Below are 11,229 nucleotides of genomic sequence, written 5' to 3'. Positions count from 1 at the left end.
AATAGTTGAAAGGTTGAGGTCTATAAATGAAATGGCTGTGATACAGCACACACATTTTAAATGAGCTGCAGTTGGTTAATATGAACTTGCACTGTAGCTGCTCATGAAACCTTCATTTCATTGCAAGTTAAACTAATGGGCGGTTGGAGCTTCAGGCTCCTGACCTGCAGCAAAAATGGAAAAACTGAAGAATGAATGGACAAATATGATTGAAAGGAAATGTAAACATATCAAAGGTGGAAGCAACTCACAATGTTGCATCCTTTTTTTTTTCTTTATTGTTACATTGTCGACAAATACAGATTTTTATTTTTTTTAGAAGGAATTGTTGATTCTACACGCATCTTTTTCAAGAACTCATCAGTTCATTGAGCATACTTAAAATTAAGGTTGTGTTTCCCTCTTGTGTGGAGTATAATACGTATTCCACGACACAATGTCTGTGAAGTGTTTAGGCCTTAACAGTGTTTAAATTTCTCAACCGTTCATGTTACTTCCTAATTTGAAGAATATTTCTGCCACTAATGTGTCGTTGGCACAGCTGTGTGTAGTTAGACATCTTTTCTCTTTGGTCACACTAATGTATGCAAATACAAAAATGTGTAATTTCACATCCTGAGCACTCCTACCACCTGCTGCTTCTGTCAAGTTATTTTCATTTTGTGAGATTTTCAATTCCCTATAACGTGAGAAAACTTTGTATATAAACTAACAGTGCCTGTAGACGGAAGATTGAGAGGAAGGTTAATTTTGTCATGTAGTTATGTTTTTTAATGTGTGGTATAGTTGGATGAGGCCACACAAGCCTTATGAGAGCAGTTACATGGAGACAGACAATCATTCAAGCTTACATTCACACCTAGAGGCAATTTCAAAAAGTGCAAGACAAGAAATTGTGGTATGTGCACACAACTGTGCATCTCAACTATGTTCACGGATGGATGACTTGTTATGTTTATTTTAAATGTTGGTTTGGAGTTTGGAGTCATTTTGTGTCTAGTCATACTCCTTCTGTGTTTCTCTGTGTACATCTCTTAATGTCGGTTTTCCTTCTCTTTATAGTTCATTGATTGAATTTCCAACAAAAACTATAAACTGCAACTTTATGTAGAGGACAGTGGGCCCTGTAAATATTAATCATGGCTATATCTGGTTAAATTGTAGCTCTTTTTGTGTTTTGTCCTTGATGAAGTTTATTATGAAGTATTATTATTATTATTATTATTATTATTATTATTATTATTATTAGACAGCTGTTGTACCTGACAGTCCGCACTGAGGACACTAACCCCCCCTGCTCTACGTGCAGTGGGCGTGGCCTGTCCGTCACAGACTCGCCATTTTCCTCCTGTTGTTGTTAGCCTGCTAGCTTAACAAGCTAGCTGCTTCCAGCATCCACCGCTGCAAAACAAGTCACGTCAAGATTTAAGAACTACAGCTGGAATATTGAAGCTGCATTAAAGTTACTTCTTTCCCGTCAACATGGACGAGGAATATTACAGCGGGGCGGGCGACTGGGAAGGCGGGAAGGGCAACGCTAACATGGTGAGTTGACGACTTGTTGCTGCTACGTTCAGACAATCGTTGAGCTAGCAGCGTTAGCCTGTTTACAGCCACAACAACCTTACTCTGAATGTTCATCTAACACTCCGGTAATGTGCACAGACAGACGTGCACGGTTCCGTCTCCTCCGTGGTTTGAAGTTATAGCAGATTATCGGCTTCCTATCGACACAGCTGGTCGTGCATGTCGCTGAAGTTGTAACATATGTGACTCTATAACTCCTCTCCACACATTTACATTTAGTTATTTAGTTAGTTAAGCATCGTCATGTATGCAAATGATAGAAGGAGACTCGTGTGTTAGCTGTGTAGAAACATCTGAACCATCGCATGTTTAAATTCATCTTTCAGGATGATGATTATATTGAAGGGGAAAATGACGGGAAGACCCAGGAGGACTGCCTGCAGAAATTCTCCAGCAGAGACTACATCATGGAGCCCGCAATCTTCAACACACTCAAAACGTAAGAAGCACAAAACATTACTCACTGCTCCCATTTCAAAATACCAAAGTGTGACTGTTGTTTTCATGGAATCATTAATATGAGAGAGATCAACTCTTTTGTTGCAGATACTTCCAAGCAGGTGGCTCTCCAGAACATGTCATTCAGCTTCTCTCTGAAAACTACTCTGCTGTGGCTCAGACCGTCAACCTGCTGGCAGAGTGGCTCATCCAGATGGGTGGGTAACGAGATCCTTCTGGATCAGATTCATTGTGTTTTGTTTTGTTTTTGTTTTTTTTGATGATGACCTTTCTAATTACCTGTAATTTCTTTTTGACTGCAGGTGTAGAGCCTGCTCAGGTGCAAGAGCGAGTAGAAAATCACCTCAAGAGTCTCCTGATAAAACACTTTGACCCCCAGAAAGCAGATTCTATTTTCACTGTTGAGGGAGAGGTGAGATCCCCCGGAAAGAGGAGTCATTTTACAGATAACCACTTTTCTCACATCCTGAGATCTTGAGCTATAGACACAGTCGTCAATGCTGCATGTAACTAAAGTATTTTGTGTGAAATCTTGAACTCGGGGAGCGAGAAAGTTACGATTACTGATCCAGTTTCTGTTTTTTGTGTAGACTCCTGCTTGGCTCGAACAGATGATTGCACACACAACATGGAGGGATCTCTTCTATAAGCTGGCAGAGGCTCACCCAGACTGCCTGATGCTCAACTTCACTGTAAAGGTACAGTGATGCAAAAACAAAATTTTGTAACTTTTTCAATTTGAGGACACAGTTGAGTTTTCTGTTTGCTCAAATAGTTAAATTGAGTGTTCTGGGTTTCTGGTACCTGTGATGGACGTTGGTCATTATAATAGAATGAATTATGGGTAGATGCACTGCAGATATCATTTAACAGACAAATACACAGATTAGAGTTTGGGATGTAACTTCATATAACACTACGGTGCAGGGGTCAATGTCATTAAAATCAAATATTTCATGATGAAGCTAAGCCGTTGTTTGCTTGTTGGTCACACGCGTCTTCTTTGTTTATGTTTAGCTCATTTCAGACGCAGGTTACCAGGGGGAGATCACCAGCGTGTCTACAGCGTGTCAACAACTGGAGGTTTTTTCTCGTGTACTGAGAACGTCTCTGGCCACACTGTTGGATGGAGGAGAAGAAAACCTTGAGAAGAACCTGCCAGAATTTGCTGTGAGACTCAAATGCTTTTTGTAAATCACGATCTAGTGAAACATAAGCTTTGTCATATTTACAGAATATGTTTTGAGCCCCAGTTAGACACTAGTTCCTCTATATTGTACATTAGCACCTTGTTGTTCTTTTAATATGTTACTGACATTTATAAACCCTGATCACAGAGATCAGTAATCAGTCCACTGATTAGTGCCTTTTAGAGTTTAAATAATTTCTGACAACCACTGATTTTATGTTTGTCAAAAATGAGGATTTGCTGCTTTTCATAGTTTCGTATCATTGTAAATAAAATAAAAACTGGAATATTGTTATGGGTCTGTTTGACTAGTTTTAACTCCTCATCTGTTGAAGTGAGAGTTGGGTTTCTAGTGAGTAATAGAGTTACACTGCATGTGTAGAAGTCAGTGAATGGGTGATGATCTCTGCTCATTTGATTCCTGTAGAAAATGGTGTGTCACGGTGAGCACACCTACCTGTTCGCCCAGGCCATGATGTCCATCCTCGCTCAGGAGGAACAGGGCGGTTCAGCCATGCGTCGGATCGGGCAGGAGGTGCAAAAGTCAGCACATGAGAGGTACGGTTGTTTCTTTCACAGTTTGACTTGGTCTGTTTGTTCATTGAGTTAAACTTATCAAATGGAAATAATGTTCTTTGCAAAATCAGTTTTCTCAATTAAACCAGGAGTCCATTTAGAAATCCACATTTTACTTGGACTTGGTGCACAGGCTGGGTGATAACAAACTTTACAGTTGACAATAATAATCTGCTTGTGATATGTGTCACAGAGGTCACGATGCCAGTCAGATAACGCTCGCACTTGGTACGGCAGCAGCCTACCCTAGAGCCTGTCAGGCGCTGGGTGCCATGTTGTCTAAAGGAGCACTTAATCCCGCAGATATCACAGTGCTGTTCAAGATGTTCAGCAGCATGGATCCTCCTCCTGTGGAACTGGTGAGGACGGAGCGTTTGCGACTCCATTTCTAGTCAAGCTAGGAAAAAAAAGCCATGCTTTTTATGTATGTAACCAATTAGCACTAATTATTTTTTCCTGCACAGATCAGAGTTCCTGCTTTTCTCGACCTGTTCATGCAGTCACTGTTTAAACCAGGATCAAAGATCAACCAAGACCATAAACACAAATACATCCACATCCTGGCCTACGCTGCCAGTGTGGTTGAGACATGGAGAAAGGTACAGACAGTGTTAATGAATCTGATTTATGTGTGTGTTGGATACATGACCCCATGTTGTTTACTGTTTGCCCCCCAGCATCCACCTCAGCAGCTGCCTCCTGAAGTCTCCTAAACATGTTTTTCCTCCATCTATTTTTCTCTTCAATCCCAGAACAAGCGAGTCAACATTAATAAAGATGAGCTGAAATCGACTTCCAAGGCCATAGAGACGGTGCACAACCTGTGCTGCAATGAGAACAAGGGAGCTACAGAGCTGGTGGCTGAACTCGGCACTTTGTACCAGTGTATCCGGTGAGAACTCTGCCAAAATAAAATGTCTACCTGTCAGTTTTCAATAGCTCGCTGTTAACTGACCCGTCTGACTTGATTTTCGTGTTCAGGTTTCCAGTTGTTGCTATGGGGGTGTTAAAGTGGGTAGACTGGACAGTGTCCGAGCCGCGGTACTTCCAGCTACAGACTGACCACACTCCAGTTCATTTAGCTCTGCTAGACGAGGTACAAATTTACAACCAATAAAATAATAATAATAATAATAATAATAAAATACGATTTGTCATCCTTGAAGAAAGGAGTTCAGTTAAAGATAAACCTTTTCCCTCCACTCACAGATCTGCACGTGTCATCAGCTGCTGCACCCGCAGGTCTTGCAGCTACTCATCAAACTTTTTGAAACAGAGCACTCTCAGCTGGACGTCATGGAGCAGGTTTGTGTGTGTGTTAAATCAATACTTCATTTCACATTTAAACAGAAGTGTGTATGTTGGATCTGACGGTGTGTTGATTTTATTTCCTCGTCAGATGGAGTTGAAGAAGACTCTGCTGGACCGAATGGTTCATCTGCTGAGTCGTGGCTATGTCCTGCCCGTAGTTGGTTACATTCGAAAGTGTCTGGAGAAACTCAACACAGATATCTCTCTTATTAGATACTTTGTCACTGAGGTAACAGCTGCTTCTGACCTTGAAATGTCCTCTGGTTCACATGAGTAACTCAGTTCAATCACATTGAAAATTTACAGGAAACTTTTAATTTAAAGTCTTCATTAACTGTAATAATACATTTTATTTAATAGTGCCTTACTAAGTACAGTTACAGTTTTCAGAGGATATTTCCTAACCCTACTATTATTCTGTCACCTAAACAAGTTTTGTTTTTGCTCTTCCAGATTTAATGTTTGTGAAGGAGTCATAGTTTAAAACAGGCCTGCTTATTACCTAAACGCACCTTGAGCACCACCACAATAACAAGTTCAGAACAAACTAATCTGACTCCAGCTTTTCTCTTAAAGGTGCTGGATGTGATCGCGCCTCCCTACACATCGGACTTTGTTCAGCTCTTCCTGCCGATCCTGGAGAACGACAGCATTGCAGGAACAATCCGCACAGAGGGAGAACACGACCCTGTCGCCGAGTTTATTGGTAAGTGATGCGCTGACATTTGAGTTGAGACTTAATGAATTCATTCCTCAAAACACCACTGAAGCTTTTCAAATATGCAAACTTCAGTAAGTGGTTTTCACACAGACAGTAAAACCAGAATTTAATGTCCTTTAAAAAGTTGTGGTGAAATTTGAAAACGTCCTCTTGCAGAACTAACAGATGGTTATTTCTCCGTTTTTCAGCTCACTGCAAGTCGAACTTCATCATGATTAACTGACGTGGGAAAGGACACTGAAAATGTTGGGGACTTAGTCATGCAGATAACATCTGTGATCTCTGATAACCAAATGCTCTGCTTGATGCTGAAGCACATTGCTTGGAAACGGACCTTTCAGTTCAACCACATGTTTGAGGATTAGTCTCTACTGACGCAACAAAAAGGCAAATGTGACTGAGGTGGTGAGACGACAGACTGAAGATGCAGCTACACGTTTTCTTTTTCACCTGTATATTTGATTTTCTATATTTTGTTGTTTTGGGCGTTTTAAAATAAAAAACCTGGATATGTAGTTTCTTGTATTTATAAATAAATGTAAGGTCATTCAGTGTCACTGTTTAAAGCTCTAACTGACCAGAACAAAAACTACAGGGGCAGAAGACTTAATATACGTCTTGGATTTAAGGAGAAAACCTCTCAGCCCTTCAGGAGAATGATTGATTATTATTGGACAGATTTAAAGTGTGGTTTATTGGCATAGTTTTAAACAAAACAATTTTTTGGCTAAATCTCTAAACTGTAGATCGTTCAGCATGAAAACACAATACAAAGCACAATACATAAATCTTTACTTGATGTCAAGTGCATGTAAGGCACACTTAAGGTTTTCCTTGTGTACTACATGTGGTGTAGTGCAGCAGCGTCGATACGTTAAGCACACTGAAAAGATTCAATGTCGGAGCAGTACAGGGCAAACTATACACCAAGTTCTTTGGCTGAGTCAGTTTGGATATAAAAAATTAAAACCTACTGTATCTTTACCCTTCAGAGCCTCCAACTTAATTCAAAGGATTTCACACTGCCTGCAGACCTATGTGTTAAAAAAAATCGATTAAAGCAGTTTTGAAGATCCTGGCACTGATATTTCAACCCTGATTACAAATATAAAAAAAATAATTGAAAAAACACCTGTAAAAGAATTTTAAAATTCTAAAATCATTCCCTTTCAGTATTTTACATATAAAAAGTATCGCTCTGTTTCAGACAGGAAGACATTAGGAGTGTGCAGTGCCACCTCTGCCCCTGTGGGCGCTGCTCCTCTCTAGTAGCCTTTAGGGACAATTGGGTCTCCGTACATGCAGTCCTCCTCCACCGCCAGGTTGTATGTGCTGCCACTTCCTCCTTTGTAGGCACTAGTCACGATCCTGAGCCAGCCCTTCTCACCCTGAGAAGAGGAAGAAACCAATAAAAGGTGTGTGTGGTAACAGGACATCAAAATCTGATAATGGTGATGTGAAATAACCGCTGTGCACCGATTTATCATTATAGTCACATATTGAGGTAGAAATGGTCGTTCCCTAGTTCCTGCTTCTAAACTGTACATTTGCTTCAAAGTTTTAAACCGTTGGTTGGAACAACAATTATTCATCAATCACTAACAGCCAGTTAGGGTTATACATAGTGATTTGTGATTTTTATTGAGTTCATGTTTCTCTTCATCAATGGGAATTTAGCAGTATTTGAACTTTACTGACTGATGGAAGGTGTGTGTTTATTTTAGCCACTATCGGTCAAATCTAAATAAACCACATCCTCTCTGTCAGATTATCTGAGGTTTTGACTGTAGAAATATTTTTCAGTGGGTTAGGGTTACAAACTAATTTTCTTTTGACCGCAGATCTTATTTCCACCTCCCCTGTGTGATGTTTTCCCGTTTGATGATGACTCACCCATGGCTCTCCCCAGGAGTTGCGTACAATCCAGTATTCAGTGCCATCCTCCACTCCCCATCCTGCCACCGAGACAATGTGGTTGATGTAAGGTTCTGCCTGGTATTCAGAGTAGAGACCTCCGGAGTAGGCATCGAGCTTGTCTGTTGCCATGATGCCACAGCTGGAGAAAGCAAACTCCAGATTACTTCCTCTCTTCGGGTGCATGAATACAATAATGCAATGTGTAACAGCAGTGCACTACAGAACAGTACTACAGTACAGTGTACAACAGGTAAGGACGAGCCTTGAAGAGCCTGACGTGGTGAATGTCTATTTTTAATTTGAAGACCATTTAATGTTTTTTTAAGTCCATTTGCTTCCATTATCTAAGTAAAAGCTGAAAATAAAGACTTCAAATTAGCATTTTCTGCCATTGTAAAGTTGTGCAGTGAAACATGAAACGCCACAGAAAACATAAGTAATATCACATTCAGTCTTTTTTTGTCATTTCCTTGTTTGTGGAGCTGCATGACTCTGATAGACTCTTTATCCTTCTGAAACTGTCTGCAGACTTTAGATAGGCCACAGCTGTGCCTACTAACGAAAGACAACTGAAAACTTTCTATTTTCTCATGCTGAGTGTTTGTGGCTTTAATGTCTGTAGGGTGGATGTGGTTTTCTTATGTCAAGTGCCTTGAGTGTAATCAAATGCAGTATTATTAAAACTGTCTTTCTTTGTCCTAACAAATAAAAACAAAAACCAGCCAAACGGTCTGTTCTATAAATAAGTTGAAAACCTGATGGGTCCTCTAGCGTAGATCTCTGCCATCATCTTCTCTCTCCCACTGACGGATCCATAATCTCCCACTTTCCACAGGGTGTAGTTCTTCACAACATTGCACACACCAAATGTGGTGCACGTGCCACATTCATTAAAGGGCTTGCAATCTTTAGGCAGAGAGACAGAGCATGCACAGTTCAGACTCAGAGTGCGTAAAGTATGGCCTCTGGTTATGAAAGGTAGTGATTAAATTGTGCACTGATGGGGGCTCACCCTGGTCTTTAGCCTGGTAGTTATTGCAGGTCTCGTCTGGGATCCCATGTTTGCTTGCATACTCCCAAACCCCGCTGTGATCCCCACCGTGGCAACTGCCAGCATTACCACAGTCGATCACATGCTGGACAGAGAGATAGGCAGACGGCCATGTTGCTTTCCTCTGTATATTGATACGATCTAGATAAAGAACAGACACAGAGCTTTATATAAATCAGAAACAAAGCTCAACAAGAGCTGGTTACGGTTAAGGCCCCGTCTGTGCACAGAGGAAGTGGAACTACCATAACTATTTTAAAATACTGTCTGTGTCATGTGAGGACCTGCTGATGTACACCACCACCAAACAGCAATCAGCAATCATTTACAGAGTCATACCTGCCATAGCGCTGGTGCTGCCATGGGCCCAGCAGGAGCCACAGTACTGGGGAATGTGCTGGTTGCGAGTTGTGCTGACGTAGTTGGTGCCGTTGATGTTCCTCCAGTCCCAGGACTTAGGCATATCAGAAACGTTTAAATACTCATGGGGACGAGGAGCGGTCCTGTGAGTGGACGGGTTATTAGATACCTTAGCTATGCAGCAGCAACACACTCAGCCAAATAACAGTGGAGTGATTTACCAAGTCACTTATTGAGCAATATTCTCAAATGTGATTTCTTCACATGCTTTTCTGCTTTAGGTCCCTATAATGTAATGTCTTTGGGCTGGCATTGTTAATCAGTCCATCTATTTTCTAACATTTATACTTCACTATACAAGATATTAAAATAATACTGAACATGAAATATGGATTGGCTGCAATCCAAAACGTACTGCATTTTGATCTTGTGATCTACATTGCATTTAGACAAATCGGCTTCAGTATGTTAAAGGCTGGAGATTATATTCTCAATCTTTTGAGTTTTTAAACCTAAAGGAAACATTAAACTTGTCCACTCAGGGTTTCTACGGTCAGAGACACACGAACACACCAGATATTGTTATGAAAAGTGTAATGTGTATAAAACACATATTATTTAGTCTTTTTTTAAACTGTGTACTGGATGTGGGATTTTAAAACTAATCCTTTTTATATTATTCTCCCCTGATATATCCTCAGAAGCTGGTGAAGGAAGTGGGTTGAATTGCTTTGGTCGGTTTTAAATGTCTGTTTATTATGTATTTTTAGGGTTGATGTTAGTTTCACTGCAGGTGAATTTACAATGCTGTTGTTAACTTCCTCAACATGTGATTAACCAAACCTTGTGACCTGTGTAAAGTGAATTTAACTTTGAGGATATAAAGTTGAACTTAACAAACTAATTATTAAACAACTGAAGGAAATGAAACTGAAGCTTCAACTAAAAGTTAGTGTAAAAATCACAGTTTATCAGAGAGTTACATACATTTAACGTTTTATATGAGATAAAACTGATGAAACAGGAGTGTAAATGAAGACATTTTTGCTTTTTTTAACACATTAACTAGCTGGATGAACTTCACCCTGATGCTACTTCTGATAAACACTAACCCCCGGCTAACGTTAGCTCAGCTAGCTTCCTAGCTACACAGAAATGCACCGTTCACTGTAGACGAGTTGTTTTTCATTCGTCTCCAACTCATTTTTGGAAAACCTTCAAAATCTGTTCCACTCACTTCAGACCGAAGTCGTTTCTCCTCGGTGTGCGGACATAACAAGGCTGCTTCGGGTTGAAAAACACTCCCGCGGACACAGCGGAGAGTGCGACCGAGAGCAGGACAACAACCGCGGCCGGCCGGGACATCGCTACCACCGCTGGGCTTCACCGGAGAGGACAGGACAGGAGAGAAGAGGAGACACTGACGGTGGTTTCCGCAGCAAAGACGGTCTACAACCTCCTCCGTCTGTCGGTAAACACCGGTTTAATCGTCATGTGACCGAGAAAACGCGTCACATAAAACACGCAGACAACCACGTGTTTTACCCGGAAGTCACAAGTCACGGTGCCGCTGCTCGCTGGATCCAAAACTGGGTCATGGACGAAACACAAAGTCATACATTTACCTGTTTCTATGCAGCGATGCTGATAAACAGCAGTAAAAAGTGAATCTATTGCTAGATGTATTTTTAGCTTCAGATAAACGGTGGCCTGCATTTTTGCACAGAACTTTTTGTCCCTAATCAGCTGTTGAAAGTGGACAGAGATAATGAAACAATCTAATCTTGTGTATTTTCCTTTAACATACCTGAACTGTGAACATGCTCTCTATGAACAATAAAGCAGCTTACACATAACTGTTCTGTTACTGGATTGCTGCAATGATATCTATTTATTTAAAATGAAAACTACAGGCGCAGGCCAATATTTGAAGATAAGAAGCGGCAACATACTGTAGATTTAAAACAAATACTCTGCCTTAATAGCTTTTACCCTCATCTGTCAGTAAACAGAATCTGCTTTGTCATCATTTTCCAAGAAATAGCTGTAAAGAGTTTT

General features: G+C 40.6%; 2 protein-coding genes across 2 annotated transcripts; one reads left to right on the top strand and one right to left on the bottom strand.

The window, feature by feature from the left end:
- Positions 1-1,337: 1,337 nt before the first annotated feature.
- Positions 1,338-6,883, top strand: nelfcd (negative elongation factor complex member C/D). Its single transcript, XM_026348409.1, has 15 exons — positions 1,338-1,545; positions 1,914-2,026; positions 2,134-2,243; positions 2,349-2,458; positions 2,637-2,744; positions 3,064-3,216; positions 3,663-3,793; positions 4,005-4,170; positions 4,276-4,410; positions 4,564-4,703; positions 4,793-4,907; positions 5,021-5,116; positions 5,211-5,351; positions 5,699-5,828; positions 6,032-6,883. Exons 1-15 carry the CDS (start codon positions 1,483-1,485, stop codon positions 6,064-6,066), a joined length of 1,746 nt encoding a protein of 581 aa, XP_026204194.1. The 5' UTR covers positions 1,338-1,482; the 3' UTR covers positions 6,067-6,883.
- On the bottom strand, positions 6,519-10,658 carry ctsz (cathepsin Z). Its single transcript, XM_026348410.1, has 6 exons — positions 10,409-10,658; positions 9,151-9,314; positions 8,773-8,952; positions 8,516-8,666; positions 7,737-7,899; positions 6,519-7,231 (listed from the first exon to the last, which is right to left on the bottom strand). The coding sequence occupies exons 1-6, from the start codon at positions 10,534-10,536 to the stop codon at positions 7,109-7,111; spliced, it is 909 nt and encodes a 302-aa protein (XP_026204195.1). The 5' UTR covers positions 10,537-10,658; the 3' UTR covers positions 6,519-7,108.
- Between the last annotated feature and the right edge of the window lie 571 nt (positions 10,659-11,229).

The sequence above is a fragment of the Anabas testudineus genome, chromosome 5, assembly GCF_900324465.2.
Source record: "Anabas testudineus chromosome 5, fAnaTes1.2, whole genome shotgun sequence".
NCBI classification, from domain to species: domain Eukaryota; kingdom Metazoa; phylum Chordata; class Actinopteri; order Anabantiformes; family Anabantidae; genus Anabas; species Anabas testudineus.
This window is presented reverse-complemented; position numbering and strand designations above follow the sequence as displayed.